General features: G+C 39.1%; 1 protein-coding gene across 6 annotated transcripts; it reads right to left on the reverse strand.

Moving 5' to 3' along the window:
• Nucleotides 1–154: 154 nt before the first annotated feature.
• LOC140938732 (sushi, von Willebrand factor type A, EGF and pentraxin domain-containing protein 1-like) lies at nt 155–22,076 on the reverse strand. 6 transcript variants are annotated; one of them, XM_073388241.1, is made up of 27 exons: nt 21,942–22,076; nt 20,269–20,561; nt 19,253–19,427; nt 18,621–18,788; nt 17,456–17,623; nt 16,734–16,901; nt 15,745–15,912; nt 14,710–14,877; nt 14,049–14,216; nt 13,792–13,959; nt 13,492–13,668; nt 12,372–12,494; nt 11,640–11,807; nt 11,094–11,261; nt 10,437–10,604; nt 9,775–9,942; nt 9,310–9,477; nt 8,901–9,068; nt 8,073–8,240; nt 7,728–7,895; nt 7,085–7,255; nt 6,534–6,701; nt 5,895–6,065; nt 3,530–3,724; nt 2,420–2,593; nt 963–1,157; nt 155–378 (listed from the first exon to the last, which is right to left on the reverse strand). In XM_073388241.1, the coding sequence occupies exons 1-27, from the start codon at nt 22,003–22,005 to the stop codon at nt 170–172; spliced, it is 4,635 nt and encodes a 1,544-aa protein (XP_073244342.1). In that variant the 5' UTR covers nt 22,006–22,076; the 3' UTR covers nt 155–169. The 6 variants fall into 6 exon arrangements, with proteins under 6 accessions (XP_073244342.1, XP_073244343.1, XP_073244344.1 ...); XM_073388242.1 differs by lacking the exon at nt 11,094–11,261; XM_073388243.1 differs by lacking the exon at nt 8,901–9,068.
• Between the last annotated feature and the right edge of the window lie 785 nt (nt 22,077–22,861).

Here is a 22,861-nt window from a genome sequence, read left to right on the forward strand (position 1 = left end):
GGCAGCATGGCTGAAACAACCGAATTTATTTTCAACACAAATTTGAACAAAACAGACGCTGTACAGGGCTCCCTATTTCTTTATCTTCATTCTTCTTTTGCTTTCTCGAGGGTGTTCGTGTAAGGGCTCTGCGTCAGACAGGTGAATGAGCGCTGCCCACGTTTGTTGTCTAAACTGATGTGAACGTTAAGGCAAACAACTTACGTATGCACCGAGGTAAAGATCCAGTCCAGGTCTGGTTAGCTTGACAAACACGCTTCTTCGGTCCAACAATGGTGTAACCCGGGTTACAAGAGTATTCCACAGAGCTATTATAGGAGAAAACGTAACTATTGATTTTACCGTGAACAGGAACTCCCGGACGTCCACATGATATTGCTAGAAATAAAACACAAAACATGCAGTCATTTTTTTTTCACTGTAAAAAGTGAATTCTAGAACGTTATATATAGAATGGAGTTAACAAAAATTGCTAAATTATTGTTGATATTGGGGAAACCTGGGAGCTCCATTTAGGTTATGAAAATGTATATTAAGCGTGCACACAGGCATCTTATATCGGTAAAATGTCAGTCATGGCAAGCTGTTTTGGCCTTGTTAGACCTCAGGCAGTATAATTGTTAGACGAACTGAGCTCCAGACAATGTCTGGTTGTTATCACTGTCTGTATGAGTAAGCTGAAAGTGATCACACCGCCAAGTTATATTTTGTGACTATGGCAGGGTTTAAAATTACACATTTGGTCAACGTTGGCAAACGTTTCCCTTAGTGACAATGGAACATAGAACAGATGATGGTGGAGGGCAATAGTATAACATGTCACAAGGGCGGTGACTGAAGTAGGAATTTATGGCTTTTGTTTAGTTTGCCCCAAGTGAAATGTCCTTACTAGGGCCAGGCCGCCCCTTATAAGTTACGTTTTATTTGTAGCAGTCAGAAAGAATAACATATTCAGTACCAACCATTGCAACTGAAAGAAAGGCGAGACCATACTCCTTTGTTACAACGCCTGATAGAGAACCCTGACAGCGAATAGCCAGAGATACATTTGTAATACACTCTTTCATTATCATTGAACCATTGTCTTTGAGTTTGCAAAGGTACCACAACTGCATTAGGAGGAACCGGAGGCTTTCGACAGGAATCAGGTGATGGACCTGAAATACAAAAGAAAAATTAATCCTGTTTTGTTTGCCAGGCCCAAAGCAACAGCCTTGCTTACCTTATACCAACAGCCGCGAAGCTACATCTGTACAAAGCGGCCATACTTCCTCATCTAACCTATTGCCATTCAACCTCGCACGCTTGTAGAGAAATTGACAGGAGGAAACTGGAGCGCATTCAAGAAAGAAGACTTGGGGTGATATTCAATGACAAACAATCTGGTTATGAAGAACTGCTAGTAAAAGACACCTTACCCTCGTTATACAACAGACGTATACAAGACATTTTAATCCTCATGTACAAAGTAAAGTTTAAACTTCAAGCACAGAGAATCTATGACTTATTCACACTAAGCACCTCACCCTATATTAGAAACGCTGACTTTATTCTCCCCCGATTTTCGACTGTTACTTTTGCAAAGCACTCCCCTCACTATACAGGGACTAAACTATGGAACAAACTTTCATCTGTAGCAAGAAAAATCTCATCCCTAAAACAATTTAAACTTCTCATTCGCAAGGCCGATCTGTACAACATTCTTGACACTGATCACTGTAAAAATTGTAAAACATGCACTTCGTAGTAATGTATAATCTTAAGTTTCAAGTTTTAGATATATAAACTGCAAAATATTTATAAGGTAATTTATTTATTTATTTTATTTGTCTATTTTAGATAGTGTTAGTTTGTGTCCTCAATTACAAGATGGACTTTTCCCCACAGCTATTTTTTTAGGCACGTTAATAAAGTTTTCATTCATTTTTTCATTCAAAGCATCACGGAGAGACTGTCGGCTGGTGATGTAATTCTGATTTCTAATTCTTGGTAAAATCCAAGATGGCAGCCAAGATGACGACCGTTTTTGTTGACGTCACAGTCCTCCAGCAGCGACTCCAGGGACTCCATCCACCCCCCCCCCCCCCCGCCCCCCGATCTCTTTGTACCACTGTCTATAAGACACCTTACCGCCGACTGGAGTCAATCAAAATTCCGCTTTTACCTGTCTTGCGTGCGCACACTAAATCGTAACATACTGTACTTTTTTCTGGTAAAGGCAGCGTTGCTGAAACAACCAAATTTATTTTCAACACAATTTTTAACAAAACAGACGCTGTGCAGGGCTCCCTATTTCTTTATCTTCACACTTTTCTTTTCTCTCTCGAGGGTGTCCGTTTAAAGGCTCTAAATCTGACAGGTGATTGAGGGCTGCCCACGTTTTGTCGTCTAAAAGTCAACGTTAAGGCAAACAACTTACGTATGCACCGAGGTAATGATCCAGTCCAGGTCTGGTTAGCTTGACAAACACGCTTCTTCTGTCCAACGATGGCGTAACCCGGGTTACAAGAGTATTCCACAGAGCTATTATAGGAGAACACGTAACTATTGATTTTACCGTGAACAGGAACTCCCGGATGTCCACATGATATTGCTAGAAATAAAACAAAAACATGAAGTCATTTTATTTTTCACTGAAAAAAGTGAATTCTAGAACGTCATACAACGGAGTTAACAAAAACTGCTAAATAGTGATAAATAGTAGGAAACCTGGGAGCTCCATTAATATTAGGTTATAAAAATGTATATTAAGCGTGCACACAGGCATCTTATCGGTAAAATGTAAGTCATGGCAAGCTGTTTTGGCCTTGTTAGACCTCAGGCAGTATAATTGTTAGACGAACTGAGCTCCAGACAATGTCTGGTTGTTATCACTGTCTGTATGAGTAAGCTGAAAGTGATCATACCGCCAAGTTATATTTTGTGATCATGGCAGGGTTTGAAATTACACATTTGGTCAACGTTGGCAAACGTTTCCCTTAGTGACAATGGAACATAGAACAGATGATGGTGGAGGGCAATCAAATTACCTAGCATAAGTTTATATACAGTCGACCGACCCTAAGGACAACAAGAGGATGTGTTTTAAGGCAGGAGCTGATTGAAAAGGATATAATGATCGTTTATGCCACGGGCGTGGGCAAAAAAAGTAAAGAAAGCAAATCTTGAGTCGCCGTCTGGAATCGAACCTATGACATACCAGATACCAGACGCGCGCTCCGAGTTACGGAGGGAATCGTGGTATTATGTGAAGCGTGTTCTCTACTCTGCTAAGATGCTAAGATCGACATAGTGGAGAGCCCATATTTTGTTATGAAAGACGGAAAAAGTAGGTGCCAATATTAAGTGCGAGGACGAATTCATTTCTAATTCGAAAGTATAACATGTCACAAGGGCGGTGACTGAAGTAGGAATTTATGGCTTTTGTTTAGTTTGCCCCAAGTGAAATGTCCTTACTAGGGCCAGGCCGCCCCTTATAAGTTACGTTTTATTTGTAGCAGTCAGAAAGAATAACATATTCAGTACCAACCATTGCAACTGAAAGAAAGGCGAGACCATACTCCTTTGTTACAACGCCTGATAGAGAACCCTGACAGCGAATAGCCAGAGATACATTTGTAATACACTCTTTCATTATCATTGAACCATTGTCTTTGAGTTTGCAAAGGTACCACAACTGCATTAGGAGGAACCGGAGGCTTTCGACAGGAATCAGGTGATGGACCTGAAATACAAAAGAAAAATTAATCCTGTTTTGTTTGCCAGGCCCAAAGCAACAGCCTTGCTTACCTTATACCAACAGCCGCGAAGCTACATCTGTACAAAGCGGCCATACTTCCTCATCTAACCTATTGCCATTCAACCTCGCACGCTTGTAGAGAAATTGACAGGAGGAAACTGGAGCGCATTCAAGAAAGAAGACTTGGGGCGATATTCAATGACAAACAATCTGGTTATGAAAAACTGCTAGTAAAAGACACCTTACCCTCGTTATACAACAGACGTATACAAGACATTTTAATCCTCATGTACAAAGTAAAGTTTAAACTTCTAGCACAGAGAATCTATGACTTATTCACACTAAGCACCTCACCCTATATTAGAAACGCTGACTTTATTCTCCCCCGATTTTCGACTGTTACATTTGGAAAGCACTCCCCTCACTATACAGGGACTAAACTATGGAACAAACTTTCATCTGTAGCAAGAAAAATCTCATCCCTAAAACAATTTAAACTTCTCATTCGCAAGGCCTAACTGTCCAACATTTTTGACACTGATCTCTGTAAAAATTGTAAATTATGCACTTCGTAGTAATGTATGATCTTAAGTTTCAAGTTTTAGATATATTAACTGCAAAATATTTATTGTTGGTTTTCACATAGACTGCAAAACAGTCCGTATTTTTGCGTATTCAAGTACGCGCGAGCAGTCAAACAAAAGGTCTGGAACGAGGCTGAAAACAGAGAGCGAGAATGGGGAGACATGCTAAAAATACGGTTTTTTTTCATTCATTTTTTCATTCAAAGCATTACTAAGAGTCTGTAGGCTGCTAATGTAAGTCTCAAGGCGCGTAACGTATACAATCTGATATTTCAGTTGATTCTCATTAGTCCTTCCTTACAAAGTTCTTCAACGGTGAAACCCTTCGCTTGAAACTGCTGGTATCATCCGCCATTTCTGAAATTCTTATCTACCTACCAGGAGCCCTCACGGAAATATGACACTTTTCGCGGGACACAAGCCGTGCTATTTTTAAATCTACTCTGGAAAGGGCTGACTCAAGAAAGTAATGGAGATAGAGGCTCAGTTTGATGGGTTCCTCACCTACCTAGCTACAGGTGTATTGTTGCTGACTGACGGACACTCTGGACTGACAAGTTATTAAGCTATGTTGGCCATGTTAGCCCTAGGACGTACAAGGGGGGTGGGGGGGGGGGGAGGGTGGATGCCACCCTAACTCCAAGGTTTTTCTGAGTCTTTTTCTAGAGGATAAAACATCAGCACCTTACGATTTCAGTGGCTGTTTGTTCATCCCTTGCGCACACTTTGAGGCATGTTCAGTGATGGGCAGTTGCTATGGTTACGAGTTATGATGTCATAAATAGCAGGTGGTCAAGCCATTTTTGGGTAAAAATACATGTTTTTTCAACTTCTTTCAACAATTAAAGCAAATCTTGTGGCTAATATCATGCAAAGTGCTTATTTATGTGTTATTTTTCATTTAAACTACCAAAAATTACTATTCTCACGGTTTTAACCTGATTTCTAATTCTTACGATTTTTAGGAAGATGGTCACGAGACATATCACGTAACTTATTAACAAAATATCTATTATTTAAAATGTTTATCACAATGAGTTCTTTATGTGTGCCAAAATTTAATTCAGCTTTATCATTTACGCCGAAGTTATAGTCAATAATTCATTTTCCACAGATAAACCCCTTAGTCTCAGGGCTTAAACTACTTGAGTTAAAGTTTCATCCGTCCTACCATAAGTCCGCAAAAAACGTAACTAAGTCATCGGAAGTTTCTTTGTCATATAGAATTCAAAATATGTGTCTGTATTGCGCAATGACAGACAAAGGTATATGACGCATACCGTATTTACTTAGATAAGCGCCACGGTGCTTATGATAATTATTTGCAACAGGAGGGGTGGGGGCGGTTATTTCAAAGTTGGACGCGACAAAGAATTGTTGTAACTACGACATTTTAATTTTCCGTATTTAACTGACAGAATTCGGGGCAGGTACTACTAAACTTTTTTGTCCCTAATGCGGCGCTTATTCAAGGTCGATGCTTATTTGAGTAAATGCGGTAAGATTACATAGCCAGAAACATTCTTTAAAAAATGTGAATGTAATTAAAAGATTTTGATGAGCACAATTACCGGCTTCACAGACAGGGAATGGAGCATCCCACTGCCCATCCTTACACTGGATGATAGATGAACCGCGCAAAACAAAGCCTTTAGCACACCAGAACTGTACATTACTATGATGTTGCAGGTTATCACCAAACACAAAGCCATTAGCTGGTACTTTTGGGGCCTGGCAAGGGGCTGAAAGAGAACATTAAAGAAATGATCCTGCTGACAATATTTGCTAAGGGTTACCAGGAATAAAGTATACCACCGAGAAAGCAGCGGTATATCATATAAATATTATTCAGTTGAATTATTATCTAAAACGGACTGTGCCATGCTATTTGCTACCATTTTACTAAGCTAAAGCGTTTCTCCTCGTCACTGAATTGAATTCCAAAAAATCATGGACCTGTTTTGCTTTTTACGACTACTACACGTTGAATCTGTCTCCTATCATGTGCTTCTACTGATGAGCGGATGGACATAGACAGAAAATTTGAAAAAAAATACGTTTTAATGTTATATCAGAGGAAATCACCAAAACGTTATTGTGGTTTGTGCTTGTGTATGAGTAAAGACACTAAGTAATGACTTAAGCACAGGATTAACCCAAAAGAGCAGTATCCACGAGACACAGCCCCTTTAATGCCTAAAAATCAATACCTTTGCATACTGGTACTTGTCCAATCCACTGTCTATGCACACATCGGATGACAGCAGAACCTTCCAGAACATATTGTTTGTTGCACGAGTACGTCACGCTTGTGCCACTGGTGAAATCATTACCATTGTGTGAACCGTGCGCAGTTGTAGGGGGACTGGGACAAGTATCTAAAATCATAAACACCTCATAATAATATAATGCGTTGTATTTTCGTTATCAGCAACAATAAGAATCGTTTGTCTTCAGACGGTAGACATGTTCGACTTAGAGGCATAACCACTTTATTCTACTAAAACAAAGAATCTTTCACCCCAGAAAAACAAATGATAGCAAATGCTGCCACAAATAGCTACAAACCATCAAACAATTTTTATAAACTATTTTTTTCTATATAGTAAAGACTCCAATACATAAAACGCATTGTTACTAATTCTTTGCGCCATAATTGAACTGATGTAGGTCCAATTCTAGCTGAGGACGAGAGTGGTTAAGATTCATATAATATTATTTTTGGTGTCAATTTGCTGACCAAATAAAGTTGATATTTTACCTTTAAGACATTGTGGTAGGCTATCATTCCATTGGCCACTGATACATTGCAACACGCGCGATCCGCTTAATTTGTATCCGTGGCGACAAGACAGCTCTATAATGCCTTCATTGTCAAAGTTGTCAGTTGATATAGCTCCGTTTTTCAGGATTGAAGGAATTTTGCAGACAGCTGAAACAAAGACAATTGAAGGTCAAACTGTAAAGCATACAGCGTTATATGCAGGTGTGAAAAAGACCATTACATGAACTGATAAAACAACATGAAAGAAATCGGTTACAATTTCTCGATTAGCCATCAAAAGACATTCTGATAGTAACCATTAAAGTAAGTGAAACATTACACATACTATGATTTAAAGATTACAAGTCATCCATGTCATCACCTACGTCATGAACGAGCAAGCGTCGGTTAAGGCAACACGATTCTTTTTTCGGCATTAGTTCGAATGACTACGTAATATAGTTAAATCAATTATTGTCAAAAACGAAACCTCTGTAATACATGTTTCATTTAAGTAAAGTTATGGGTACAATTTCAGTTGTCAACGAGAAAAACAATTCCGTGAATAACCAACAGCAAAACGAACTTGTAAAGGTACAATTATAATTATGTAGACTAGAGTCACTCATGCCTCTCTTACCTCTACATACGGGAACGTTTCCATTCCATGTCCCGTCATTGCACGTAATGCTACTAATGCCACGTAATGTAAAACCACGTTGGCATGTAAAGGTGACCTTTTTTCCATGTCTGAAATCACTGCCACTTCTATGACCGTTTTGTGGAGCTCCTGGATTAGTGCAACGCTCTGTGAAGTTGGAAACGCGGCATAACGATAATTACAACCATTAATTTAAGAGAGAGCCCACAACTTCACGTTAATTATTCTGTAACTGAGGACACCATTCTTGAATATGCTCTTGTGCAAATAGCTAGTGTAAGAAATAAGCTCCGTCTTTGAGATTAGAAGTTAAAGAAAACTTACTCTTGCAAAGCGGCAACTGTGCGCTCCAAATTCCCTCACGGCATTCGATAGTCTGGGCACCAACCAAAGTGTATCCAATATTACATGAAAAGCTCAATGTTTTGCCATGGTCAAAACTGCTACCTTTCCTTCCACCGTGTTCTGGAATACCAGGATCCTTACAACTTGCTTACAACAGGAAAAATACATTTTTCCATTTAATTCGCGCATTGAGAAATTTTCTAGTCTGTTATTAAGGACCTGTTTACATGGAGGTGGGGAACCCCAGATAGGTGAAGTAACATATGTCTGGTCACCCCACCTATCATGTAAACGTGCTCAACATAAGAGATTTTATGAACATGCGGGTTACCCGACCTAAGCGGGTTACCTCACCTACCTGGGGTCCCCTACCTCTATGTAAACAGGCCCTAAATTACCTTTTTTGGTCTTATGCAATTATTTGTAGTTTGCCTTGCATTAAAGTTTTTTTCAGCTCAATCTATCAATATGTTATCGTATTATATCAAATTATCACGCGGGCTATTTCAACTATAAAATTCCGTGTCACATAGGATTAAGACTTTAATGTATTGCATGACCCACTATATAATTTTCATGATAGTTTTTATGTCTCGCTCATCGAGTGTTTGCGCGCCTTTCTAGTCCCCATCTCCATCCCCCTTCTTCCTTTGCGCTTTTCGAAATACGATTAACGACGAGCGAATTTATAACAATAACGATACATAGGGCTGCAACTTTTTTTCAGGAATGGAAAAAAAGAAAAAGAACAAGCAAACCTAGCAATCTTTTAGTTCGTTGTTTAAACCGCAAATCGCCTTTGGTTACCTGAGCATACGGGGTTTTCACTGCTCCATTTTCCGTCATTACAGGTTATGCTACTCACACCGCGCAACGTAAAGCCGTGTAGGCAGAGAAATTTAATAGTCTTTCCATGCCTGAGATCACTACCAATTCGGCCACTGTTTTGTGGAGCTCCAGGATCACTGCACGTTTCTGCGAAGTTAAGAAAAAATACTTTTTCGGGCTCCTAAAGTAAACAAAGTCAATTAGCGTTCGCATGCAGATAAACTTCAAGATCAGGAACAAGCGACATGTAGCCTGATCATAAAAATGGAGGCTTTTAATACTGGTCCCATGAGTCAACAGGTTTAATCTGCAAATCATTTTTTATGCCCTTGTGCAATTATCTAGTGTAAGGGCAAATAATGCATATCTTTCTTTCTTAATAACTTACTTTTACAAAGCGGTGACTGTGCGCTCCAAATCCCTTCCCGGCACTCAATAATCTTGTCACCAACCAAAGTGTATCCAACGTTACATGAAAAGCTCAATGTTTTGCCATGGTCAAAACTGTTGCCTTTCCTTTCACCGTGTTTTGGAATACCAGGATCTTTACAATTTGCTGAAAACAAAACAACGCAAATCATTAAGTCGTCTATGTCTTCTTTTACTTAATTAATACGTATATATTTCCTCGCATTCCAATGAATAAAAATAAGAAGAAGAAGACGATCTAGGCACTTAACAAAGTGAAAAATGAGAATTAAAGTAACTATCGATTAAAACATACTCAAATTTAAACAAAACACATATTAAATCAAATAAATCTATCTAATGACTAAAATAAGCTAGTTGAGGATAAGACAAAGAAGCAATCTCTTTAACTAAAATGTTTTATCTACAAATCGCCGTTGGTCACCTGAGCATACGGGTTTTTTACCACTCCATCCTCCGTCAATGCAGGTTATGCTACTCACACCGCGCAACGTGAAGCCGTGCGGGCAGAGAAAGTTAACCGTCTTTCCATGACTGAAGTTACTACCAATTCTGAGTCCGTTTAGTGGTGCTCCAGGATCACTGCAAGTCTCTGTGAAGGAAGAAAAGGCTATACGGATTAGAATCGCGGTTAAACACCGCGTTTAACTACATCAACTGATATAAAATGCATGCCTGCCAACATGAAACTGTGTAGATTCTTGCACTCACATGCACTTGTGCAGTTAGCACAGTAAGGGAAAAATGGGCGTTGTTCTTTTTACTGACATAAAGACCAGACTAACATGAGTGTGTATTAATGACAAAATCATGCCTAATATTAAAAAGTATTAACTTCTATACATATATCTAGATACCTATCATATCATAATTATTTCATTTTTTCTCCTTTTATTAAGTTCTCCTTTTTCTCTCCGTTTTGCAAAACTGTTAATTTGTTAATCCCTCTTTTAAACTATTTTTGAAATCTGCAATATTAAAACTTGTGAGACTGACCTGCCTAGATAAGCCTAGCTACCTGAAATAATAATAAACTGGAAACTTGAAATTTTGATTTTTTAGAGTCATAGTGAAACCATAACTTACTTTTGCAATGTGGTGAATTTGAGCTCCAACGTCCACTGCGACACTCAATTGTTTTGCTACCAACCAACGTGTATCCAGCATTGCACGTAAAGTTCACCGTTGAGCCAGATTCGAAATTTCTACCATGCTTTACTCCGTTTTGAGGAGTTCCAGGGTCGTTGCAGATTGCTAAAAAGTAATAATGAAAATAACGTCTATGTGCTAATTGCTCAGGAAAAGCATCGACTGAAAGTTATATGAATCGCAGAAAAGTGCTGGTCGAGGAGGATAATGTCAACTTTCTAAGGTGAAAATTAACTCTTTATGAGACCTGTTTGCCCATCACTGATATGTAAGCTGGTGCCAGGAGCGAAAGGAGGAGAATCTAAAAACAAAGCGGGCGCTGGGGCTTAATTAGTTCGTAGTGGTGATTTTACACTGTCTATGAACAAGAGAGGATAAAAATCCAAAAAAAATTCAATTATCTACGTTCACGAGGTTCAAAACGAAGAAATAGCCGACAAAAAAGGACGTTTTGGCTGACAATTTCTTGTTTATCGAAAGCATCATTTCTTCAAGCGCAACGTCTATATAAATATATATAAATTATTTCAAGTTACGCGATAAGTAACTTCTGACGTTTTATGTACACAACACTCAAGCTCATATAAACTATACCTGTACATACGGGAATTTTACCGCTCCATCTTCCATCATTGCAAGTAATGCTCCTAGCCCCTCTCAGCGTAAAACGAGATTGACAAAGAAACTTTACTGTTTTGCCATGACGGAAATCACTGCCAATTCTACGACCGTTTTGTAGAGCTCCAGGATCAGCGCAAGTCTCTAAATAAATTTAATAGTCACAAAATATTTCACTCTCCAAACACGAATGATACGTTATATAATACTTCTAGCTTTAATCAACGGAATTTTTTGCAAACAACAACAATAACACGAAACTCTGACCACTTTTATACCGGTGAAGCGCTCTCACCAAATTAGCTTTCATCTTCATTTTTAGGTTCCGGTATTTTACGAACCAACAATTTAATGACCAGTTCCCAGTTGACTTGTTAGCTTAATTGGTTATAGCGTTGCATCAGAAGTCAGGGTTGGAATGCCGGCAAGCCTGAATTTTTTCAGGCTTTCTCTTTGGAGGTGTATAAGCAGCGCCTTCAACTGCGATGATTTTCCCTGCATTTATTTATTCTTTTAACTTACTTTTGCACTGCGGAATTGCTGAATTCCACTTTCCTTCCGAGCAGGTTATTGCTCGACTCCCGATCAAGGTATAACCATTATTGCAAGTAAAACTGAGCCGCTTCCCATCTCGAAAATCATTTCCTCTCCGGGCCCCGTTTGGTGGAATTCCAGGGTCCTGACACAATTCTGGAACAAATTGAAGGAACTTGAAAGACTCAGCGAAACATTACCATCTGCCGGAGTCTCTACTATGCCATTCTTTAGAGTAATATTCATATTACAATATTTCCATGAACGAGAACAAAGAATAATTAAATTTTTATCACAACAAAATTAAATCCCAACAAAATATTAACATGCATTGGGAGATAACATGCAATCTCATAATAACAAGTGCAAGTCATCCTAAGCGTGCGTCAATGCTTTGGGTACTCTACGAAAGTTTAAGGTCGTCGACGTCACCCCACGATTCTCGAGCTCTTCGCGTTATATGAAACGTGTCCCTGGATAAGCATCAACTATGGATCTGTTAGCCTTGGTATCAGCTAAAGACAGCCTTACTTAGTAAATGAAGGGATAATATGAGACTGTTCGTCATTAACTCCCAGACTCATAGCTAAATTGTCTAAAAACTACAACACATACAGAAAGGACGCACAAACAAGAACCAGAGTAGAACCATCATTTACATCTACCCGATATAGTGAAGGTTACTATACATGTAAATCTCAATCGAAATTACGGTCTTACTTGAGCAGATCCTGCCACTTCCGGCCCAACCCGTTTTACATTTACAAGTGAATGAGCCAGCAGTATTCTTGCAGTTAGCGTTGGCATGACAGTTTGACAGACCTTCTATACATTCGTTTACATCTAAAAGAAAGAAAACAAGTTGGTTTTCAGTTTTCCCTTTGTTTCTTTGTTTCCTCCAAGAAGATTTTTCGGTTTATTGTATTTCCTCGAATAATAGTCGTCCCTCGATTAATAATCACCCCCCTTAGATGGAAATATTTAAAATAATCTACTCTCTGGAATAATCACCTTCCCCTCAGCCCTCTAGCCACCTTCTCTTTCTTTTATCCTCTCCATGTCAAGTTGAAGTGGAGTCTGATTCAGCGAAACTGATCAGTGAGGATTCAATCTCTGACGCTGGATATTGACATTGAAAATTAATCAAGGAACCAAATTTTGATTATTAAAAGCCCATGTTCAGTATATTTGAAATGATCGTTTTTGATTTAATGGGATAATAAAACAAAAAATTCAGTTCAGTGAGCATTGTTTAAAATTACCGCCTTCCCTCAAACAACGCTCCCTTTTTGTGCGAAAATTATAATAATCGCCCCCGGTTATTATTCGAGGAAATACGGTAATCTCCTTCAGCCGACCTATCTTTGGCAAAAACAGGAAATCAACGCTTAATTGTTCTTCTGGCATAAAAAGGTCAAGAAACCATCAAAAGTTTATGCATCTGTAACCTCTTTTCTCTGGCGCAAAACAATCTTTATTATATAAACACCAATGAAATACCAGGTGAGCTTTCGCGCGAAAGCGTGATATCTTCACATGTGAAAATATCACCGTTTCTATGGCTACATAATAAATCACGCCTTTCACACCAAACAACTATTAGTGAAATGGTTTGATAGTTCATTGGTGTTTATATAATAAATAGAATATTACATGGCCGCTTGGAGATACGAAATTTCTCTTCTCCTGTTGAAAAAATGTTACTCATTGGCTGCGCTAACTCGTGAAATATTTTTCAACACTCGAAGAGAAATTTCGTATCTCCGCGGGGCCATGTGATATCCTCTATATAAGATCGACATACGTGTTTATTTCGTAGATGAAATAATCACCTTCATACCTTTGCACAAGGGAGCGGATGGTTTCCACTTTCCATTGTTACACCTTATGGCGGAAGTGCCTTCAAGTCTGAAACCAGAGTTACAAGCGTACTTAACCCTGTCGCCATGGCGACTAAGACCAGGCCTTGAATTAAGAACACGACCGTTGGACGGAACAACTGGGTTCGGACACGAGGCTTTAAAGGAAGGAATACCAAGAAAATTAAGAAAAATAGTTGCCGGGCGCTACCATTAAAACATTAAGAGAAGCAAGACAAAAATTTGCTTGCCAAGCTTTCCTTCTAGAGCAAAAATTATACCTCTACACTTTGGCGAAACTCCATTCCATTTTCCTGCCACGCATCGTAATACTTGAGAGCCAATAAGGGTGTGACCTTGATCACACCTAAAAGCCACAGTTTGACCATCAAGAAAGTTGTCCCCTATCCTACTTCCATTAGAAGGGACCCCAGGATCAGGACAGATAGCTAAAAAAATCATTAGTATAGTAAGCAGACACAGTTATTCTTCAGTATCAGTAAAACAATACATAATAAGCAAAACAACGCATCAGTACCAATGCAGCGAGGAACAGATGCACTCCATTCTCCATTGATACAAACAGCAGCGGAACTTCCGGTCATTTGGAAGGCCGGCTGACAAGAGAATGAAATGCGTTTATTGTGACCAAACTCGTTTCCATGCCTGACGCCGTTTTTAGGTCTGCCTGGGTCCTTACAGGATGCTAAGATAGAAAGAAAGGTTAATAAATTCTTGTCGTCTAAAACATAATCTGTTAAAGGAAGTAAAGAAAGTTAGGAAAGTAAAAAGAGATAATAGCTTAATCTTTCAGATATTGACTTACTTTATATATTATTATAACTTTAATGGTGCACAAAAATGTTTTTTAATGATGGAAATGTTGCTGTCAATTTCAGCAGATCGCTTTTTCCCACACAGATAGGGAATTCCGAGCATAGAAACCTGCAGATTTGATGTGATTAAAAATATCTTTTTTATAAGCTCTATCAATCCAATTACAGCCTTCTAACACAGAAAAGGTGTTCTCTGTTTCACAAATGTGAAATAGAGAAGTTTTAAAGTTTGGCTACAGTTAAGGCTGGTCGGGTAGTTTGAAAAGCTAAGTTACGTCCTTTGTTTATGCCTTCACTGTATCTGTTTAAAAAGGAACAATTAGCGTTCTTCTCGAATGTCTTTTCCTTTTCACCTCAAAATACCTTTACAAACAGGAAGGGTAGAGGTCCATTTTCCATCATGACATGTCATAGAATGGCTTCCCTCCAGGCTGTACTGAGGAGGACACACAAATGTGACCTTATTGCCATGTCCAAAGTTAGAACCAATCCTCTGGCCATGTTTAGGCACACCAGGATCAGAGCAGGAAGCTATAAATATGAACACCAACATGAAAGTTTCAGTTGTTTCAGTTGAAGTTACTCTGATTACTCCTTCCTTTGTATAAGAGGCAAATTTTCACAATACCGTAAAGTTCCCATAGTGGTGACCCCCCGAAACGTCAAAAGTTTCTGACTTCTAATAAATCCCGAAAATAGCGAGCCCTCGAAAGTTGCGACCCCCCCAAAAGTAGCGAGTCCCCAAAAAAGTATATCGAGACTAAGTTTTTTCAGTTATAAGTATACCGAGTCTTATGCCTTTAATGTTTTCCAATTGCAATCCATAGTCAAATTTTTAATGTACCTACAATACTTATATCTTCGTGCATTTATAACTTTATCACTAAAAGGCACTTTACAATAAGGAAAATATGACATGCCTGAAACTATCATTCGTCGTTGACGTCAGTTCACAGATTGCACAATGCAAAAACTACACTGATATAAAGTTCATATCAAGAACAGGAACGTTTCTTCAAGTTAAAACTGAAACTTCTGTATACTGCACATTAACAGGAGCCCATCACCCTGAGGGCTCCTGACTATAAAACGCTTTTTTTTTTCATGGACTATTTAAGCACTGAGTTTAGCTTTCCTCGCCCCTGAGTCAGAGAAGAATTCGATTTCCTCTACATCGGCTGATTCACCCATTCGGTAGTCCGGTAGACCAACGTTGTTGATGCTGGTGTTTGGTCCCCGAAAATAACGACCCCCCCTCCCCCTCCCCCTCCCCCGAGAGAAAAGACACCCCGAAAGTAACGAGTCCCAAAGGCTGCTAATTCCAAAATTAACCGGGGCTGCTACTATGAGAACATTACGGTAATATATTTTAAGAATATTTCATGACGACGTACACACCTTTACATGTTGGTCTTGTGGAGTTCCACTCTCCTGCTATACAAAACGACGTAGATGAACCAAAAAGATCAAAATTGCTGTCACACTGGTAAGCTACCATTTGACCATCTCCAAAATCATCGCCTATTCTTATCCCATTACGAGGGATACCAGGATCTCTACACATAGCTGATAAAAAAAAGGGTTAATTATAAGGGCAAAAATTACAAAAGTAAATTCATCTCAAACTCAGGCTCGTGAAAAAATAATATGTCTTCTCGGAGGCGTTTATAAGCGTTTACAGGTGGTAGGAAAGAAACGCGGCACGACAATTAGCATCATGAAACAAAAAACAAAAATGAATGCGAATATCAGTGCATTAAAAAAATGAGATTCTAGCGAAATTCACCCCTTAAAGGAGAGAAATGGGTAGTGCTTAGCAGTCAATCAATGTTTTGTCAAACCGGGCTCCTGGTCAAACCAATTGGTTTATAGAGAAGCTGCTGCTGAAGGAGAACCCTTTAGCAGTATCTCAACCCCCCCCCCCCCCGCCCCCTTCCCTTCCACCCCTCTTTCTGCTTAAGCGGAATATTGTTTCATGCAAAGAAATCTACGTTGCAAAGCGTAATCTAAAACGATGCTAACCATGACGGACTATTCTGGAAGAGAATTTCGTTGAAATCACATGGACTCCGAAAGTTCCGAGGATGGTCAGTACTGAACAAATTTAACATCTTTTAGTTTCTGATTTACGGATTGTGATTGAATGAATGACCCTTGTTCCTTAACTGAATCACTTCAAAACAATAGTGATGGGACTAGTTAGAACAAGAAAACACACGATTGAAAACAAAAAAAATGTTGTCTTTCTTCTTGATATGGTATTACTCTGTCTGCTTTCAAGAGTGCTTGTTAATTCTATCACTTAACTTAACAACACAAAGTTTTTATCTCTTCTTTCCAAAAGACACTACCATGACGCGTTGAGTTCTCACGATAGAAAATCTAACCTTTACACGTGGGAATGTCGTTACTCCATTTGCCTTCATTACAAACGATCAGCTGGCTTCCAACCAACCAATAACCTGAACTACAAGAAAACTGAAGGTGTTTGCCGTCCCCAAAACTCGTGCCAATTCTCTGGCCGTTTTGTGGTACTCCGGGATCTGGACAAGAAGCTAAAAGAAAGGAAGAAAAATAAACAACACTGGTTAGAGTACACCGATACCTCAGTTTATCATCACTGATCTGAAATTTGTAACACACTAAATTTACACAAAGGTGTAAGAAAATCTACAACAACAGCTGATGTCTACTTTGGTTCAGATCCACTGCGACGGAACATAACGAATAATAGGCCACCTGCACTAAGAGGTCACGTGACCAATGCTTCCTTTTAAACAATAAGTTGGAATCTTGCTGATGCCAAAAATTGACGGAGGGCATAAAAATTATCTTACACCCGAAATTTGAGAGAAAAGGCATATTTTATGGCACTCAACAAAGTAGTATGATTTGTATTGGCCGCCATGCCCTCCATCATGGCAGCCAAAACTACTTTTTGCTTGTATCTTGTTAAACGTTTGATAGTTACGCTCAGATGTGCTGAAAACGTTACCACATCTGACGAAAGGAATGATTTCAGATTCGGTTGTTTATTTGGCATGCTTAGAAGTATGATGGTTCTACGATAGTTTTTAGGGGAGCGGAAAAGAATAACAATTCATAACACCTTTGCAAGTCGGAACAGTTGAACTCCACACTCCCTTAATGCAGCGGATAACAGACGAGCCAATCAATGTGTAATTTGCATCACAGGAAAATTCAACTGAGTCGCCATCAATAAACGTATTTCCTCGCCTCCTTCCATTTTGCGGGACTCCAGGATTCCTGCAAGTAGCTAAAGACAAATCGGTATTACTTAATATATAGATTTAGCCAGGGCTAAAAGCGAAGCTCTGGTTAATAATACATGTAAACAAAAAAAAAATTGATTGCGTAATGCTAAACGGGGACGACAATGAAAATGGCTTCAAGACTAATAGATCTAATTAGCAAAAAAACAAATCGCACGCGCAGCACACTTTTTCTTCTAATTAGCAAAAAACAAATTTGCATGTACAGCACGCTTTTTTGTATTCCCTTGCCGTTGTTTTGTACGACTGCAACGCTGTTTTGTACGGCTAAAACGTCAAACTTCCTAGTTACACATTATTTTTATGGAGGAATTGTCGTATGTACTTACCCAATATTTTGTTTTCTGTGTTCATGTTCGCTTTTATTTTTCACTGCCGCTCAATTTCACCTGGCTACTAGAATTTCTCATTTTCTCACCGCCGCTTTCAATTTCCACGTTTTTCTTCCTTCGAAATTCGTCTCCTTTGTTTTCAATAACACGCTCTTGCTGTTTCTCTGTTATCCACGCTAGTGTAAACATCAAAATAACGCCGAAAAAGACACGACTTTGTTGTTGTTTTTTCTTTCTAAAAGTCTGGGCGGCCATGTGATTTCCTTCCAAATAAAACCTTGAGTTGTATTTGGGTTGCCATACCTGTTGATTGAGTTATTTTACATTGGTATGCCTGTGGTGCGGACGGACGGTCGGGCGGGCGGTTGGGCGGTCGATGTACGGTCACGTGATTACCAAATTATCTCGAATGAGTAGATTACCACATTTCCTTAGCTATGGAGCTCCGCTCATTTTAAAACTTAAAATTTCGGCGAAGGGTTAGGTGATTGATTCTTTTAATTCACTTCTATTTCTTTTTAAACTTTTTTCTTCCACCCTCGAGGTGTGGGTTGAAAAATTTAAAATAATATTTTTTATGCAGTTGCAAAAGAGTACAAAAGCAAAACCTACTGTTTAGAAACCTATATTACCATTCAAATCAACTTACTTTTGCATTGAGGTAAACCTGAGCTCCAAATTCCATTGTGACACTTGATTGACTTGCTACCGACCAAAGTAAATCCGGCATTACACGTGAAGTTCACTGCTATACCGTGTTCAAAATCATTACCCTGCCTTACGCCATATTGTGGAATTCCAGGATCTTTGCAAATTGCTGAGAATAATGAATAACATTCTATTCAACAATCTACAACATAGAACCAGCTTTCAAAGATTCGTTTCAATACAAATAGATGCTTTGAGTGCTACAGTAATATAACTTTTTGACTACACTCATGAACTCCCCTTAATGGCCGTTCGTTTAATTTTCTGCGCTTTACAATCTTCTGGGTTCCTACTTGGGTATTGTTTGTAACGATTATTCGAGAAGGAAACTCTTAATAACGAACAGGAAAATCTGTACCCAAAAGTGAGATAACGACAAGAGCGACTTATCAAACAAAAAAAGGATTGAAAATCGTGCAGGGCGCTTGTTGAATGGTTGGCGTATTTGATAGTTAAGAGGAGTAACCTCTTATTAAGGGAAGACGCTGATGAGAGCAAGGTCGCTGACTCGAGGAAATATAATAACGCTGATTGTTTGATAACAAACAAATTACAAATAATCGGATAATTTACCTGGTGCTGTACATCCGTAGAGCTCCAGTCGAAGGCAAGGTACTTTAGGTGTTAGTTTTGGAAACTTTCTAAATGGCTCTTTGGGATAAATACGAATGGAACTTGTCCTGAACTGCTCTGTCGCTTTGAAGCTGTTCTTCTGGAGTCTGTTAGGGTGCCTATTACCAGTAAGCCCCTAAATAGAGTAAATACGACTGACTGATCACTTGTATGAGCTAATACCTGAATCATTATTATTCATTACCACACATTTCAAGTTCTGAATGCCAGAGTGAATGTAAACAGAGCAGATATCCTTCTCTTTACACGGACTCTTTTTAAAAGTGATTAAACCGGCCCAAAATTGTAGCACATTTTACAAAGCAAGATGTTAATCAGTTAGTTTTTATGGACGTACCAAAAGAGCATGAGTTTCATCGCAATTTGCACGAGTCCCGTCTTAGTAAAAGGGTAGATTTGCCATCGCTGCCATTAGTTTTGGATGGAGGACTTAGCAAGAAGCTAAACAACCGTGAATCCTCTTGCGAAACGAAAGAAATAATAATAAGAAGAATAAGAATAAGAATAATAAACAGCGACACTTTTATCATCTGTGCGCCAGGCCAGCCAAAGTGTTTGAGTAACTTATTATTAAAGAATTGCACCAAACGTACATACTCCGCCCTTCGATTCCCGGGTAGCAAACGTGTACTGGATCATGCGGCAATGATGGCGGGAAAAAAGGTTTGCTTTTTAACCTGTTTGTTTGTTGAATGTTCAGCCCTGTGAGGATTTTACTGAATTATGTAAAGTTCAATTTTACCTTAAAACGAACAAAAACCCGTGACTAGTCCTGCGGGTCAGTCTTTTGGCCCAGGAGATGAGAAATGTTTTTAATTTCTTATCTTCTCCTTCAAGCTGCTAGTTCTGGTAAACTACAGAAATGTTTCGTTCTCGAAATGGGTAAACTACAAAAATTGCAAATTCTTGAGATATACCCGGGGCAGAGTGTAAAATGCAGTACTAAGCCATATTACCTCTTTGTATAGTGTCCATTTCCCTTTCTTTAAGTAATGAACATCATATTTAGTTGACCAACTGTTATCAGGAGCGCTTCCTTGAGTTTCTATTGCAGTAATAAACTTTTCCTTAACAAAACGAATCTGTATGTAAGGCGAGTTATCATCTAGAGCGGAGCACCAGGCTCTCGGTCCATCCAATCTTGCGTTAGAAGGAGCGTGATCCGAGCTTAACTTGGATGATGACGTAATACTCTCATCCGGGATTCTCTTGTCTTTTTCACCCATTCCGAGGGGGTGGTTGCAATCATCTGACATCAAATCAAACATTCAGAATAAGAGGAATGACGATGGCAGCATGCAAAAAAGGCCAATCTCTTATAACTGTTTAACTTGCATTATCAAGAGGTTTACTTTAGCTAACAAATTAAAAAGTTAGTAAAGAATGTAATGAATGAGCAAAGCCCAATGTTAAATGACTTTGAAACTTTGTACATGGAAAGAGGAAGTCCTAGCCTTGGAAAATATCATAAAAGGAAGCGGAAGAGATTTTCGTTTGTTTGACGTGGTTAGTTGGTGGGAGGCTAGTAAAAAGCCAAGCCCACTCATCTTGCTTCTCGCGGTTGTCTCTCGCCTTATTACGATGAATTGATTTTTCTAGAATCTACCGAAGGCCACCGGCTAGGCCTTCTTAGCGCCTGAATCTTTCATCTTTTCAGCTAGCATGTAACAGATTGAAAACCGCAAACATGTGACTCTTGAACGATTTGTCTTCCTTCCACTACTCGTCTAAACCATTTGCATACAGTTCGTCCATAGCTCTATACAAAAGGTTCAGATCGAGTGTGTGCGACGCAGGCAACCAAGATTGTTGTAGTTCTAAGATCTTGCTCCCTATGAGTTAACAGTTCCTTTAACAAAGATTGGTTAACAAAGATTGGTCACAGTTACTTTTCCTCTTCATCGATTAATCCCCTTCACCGGGTGCGAGATTTAGTTTTTATTTCTTTTTCTTGTGGAAAAACTGAAGCTCAGTACATGAGGGTAGGGTAGCGCAGTTAAATATTTAATTTTATTTGATTTTATTCTGTCTCATTTTATTTGTTCAAACTTTCCGTGCACGTAATATCAACATTTTTCACACCAAATTGGGTCCCAATCTCTTACTAGATCTACGAAATTCGTAATTCCTTGAGTGTAATCTAAGACGTACTTCAGCATGTGCCAGACAGTGTGACATTTTGGCACGTTCACCGCATGCAAGCTACTGCGCTGAAGGAAGTCCAAGACAAATTCATTTTCATAAAAATTTTTAAACTATGATGGGAATCGTGTAACTCAAATCTTCAAGCTTCATGTAAATAATTTATGCGTTGATAATTGAACGACTCCGATAAATGTCGACGACGCAAACTACTGATGGGAAAATTCAACGAAGAGAAGCTCGCTTATTAATACGACATTGCGTTGAAAGGCAAGCTAACAATCCCTGACATCGATCGTTTCCCTACTTAAATCAGAACCTTATTGTGGTTCATCCCGCAGCAATGCGCATTGTATCTTTGAAGCTTTAGTTAAATGTAGACTTCTCAGTTCATTCCCGTTGAATGAATTAAAGAGGGATTAAAAACATGATAACAGGAGCTTTATTTTGAAATTATGGGCTACTAAGACATAAATGAATCACTTACCTTTTGACCACGTATGATGAAATGATAGAATGGTGAAAAATACGATACGAAAAAAGTCGCCCATGTTATCTTCTGTAAGTCGAAGTAACGACTGTACAATACACTCAATGATTTTAACGACGCGCAATAGTCTGTTTTGATGTTTCAGCTTAGTAATATTACGTTTCAACTTACCTGATGACAACAGCCATGACGCGTTAAGCCGGGTTACAGTTTCAACAGTAACGCTGTTCTCATAGCCTGCGTAGAATGCTGGCGCTAGGAATAAATGGCCATGCATGACATGCATGGCAGGCGATACAAGGAAACGGAAAAGAAGGGAAAAAGGGAGAGTGGAGATCCAGAATGGCTTTTCCTTCCCGCCCCTTCCCCTTTCAAGTTTGCGCCGATATACTGTGTGGTACAATTTTTCAGGATTTTACATTTTAGTTGGCGGATCACTTTTTTCTTGATAATAAATTATTTATTTAATTTTAATCTTTGCGATGATAAGAAACTGGTCGCGTTCAACTGAGAACTAGTAACCCTGGGTGGGTGCAAGAGACTTCTTGGGCGCTTTCCGGTTCTGTCAAGTCTTAATATAGTGCAGTGATCCACGTGGAGATCTTCGGAGTTCGGCCGAAACCGAAAATGCCTACCTCACCACAGGGTTCAGAGGAGATGTGTTTGTCGTTAGAACATTAAAAACCCGTCGAAAACGTCTGAAAAAATGGGTTATTTTACAGTTTCGTTACACATTCTATTGACCGCAAACCAAGAGACTGAGGGCTCGCAAGATCGGCTTAAAGTAAAAAATAAAATATTTGCTCGGCACTTTGTGCCTCGGTCGCCCTTCGGGCGACGGCCTTCGGTCACCCTTCCGTGCGCCAGCGAGGATATGGCTTGCGGTTATTGATTTTCAAAGTGGCGAACAACAAGAT

Source organism: Porites lutea, chromosome 5, assembly GCF_958299795.1.
Source record: "Porites lutea chromosome 5, jaPorLute2.1, whole genome shotgun sequence".
NCBI lineage: Eukaryota > Metazoa > Cnidaria > Anthozoa > Scleractinia > Poritidae > Porites > Porites lutea.

Bases quoted from the DNA above. Each gene is read 5' to 3' on its own strand.
- LOC140938732 (XM_073388241.1), bottom strand. From the start codon at position 22,005: ATGGGCGACTTTTTTCGTATCGTATTTTTCACCATTCTATCATTTCAT. The intron at 10,605-11,093 runs GTATAGTTTATA...ATTACTTTTTAG, and splicing joins TAAAATTCCCGTATGTACAG to CAATCTGCAACGACCCTGGA. The intron at 9,943-10,436 runs GTAAGTTATGGT...CTTCCTTCACAG, and splicing joins AAATTCACCACATTGCAAAA to AGACTTGCAGTGATCCTGGA.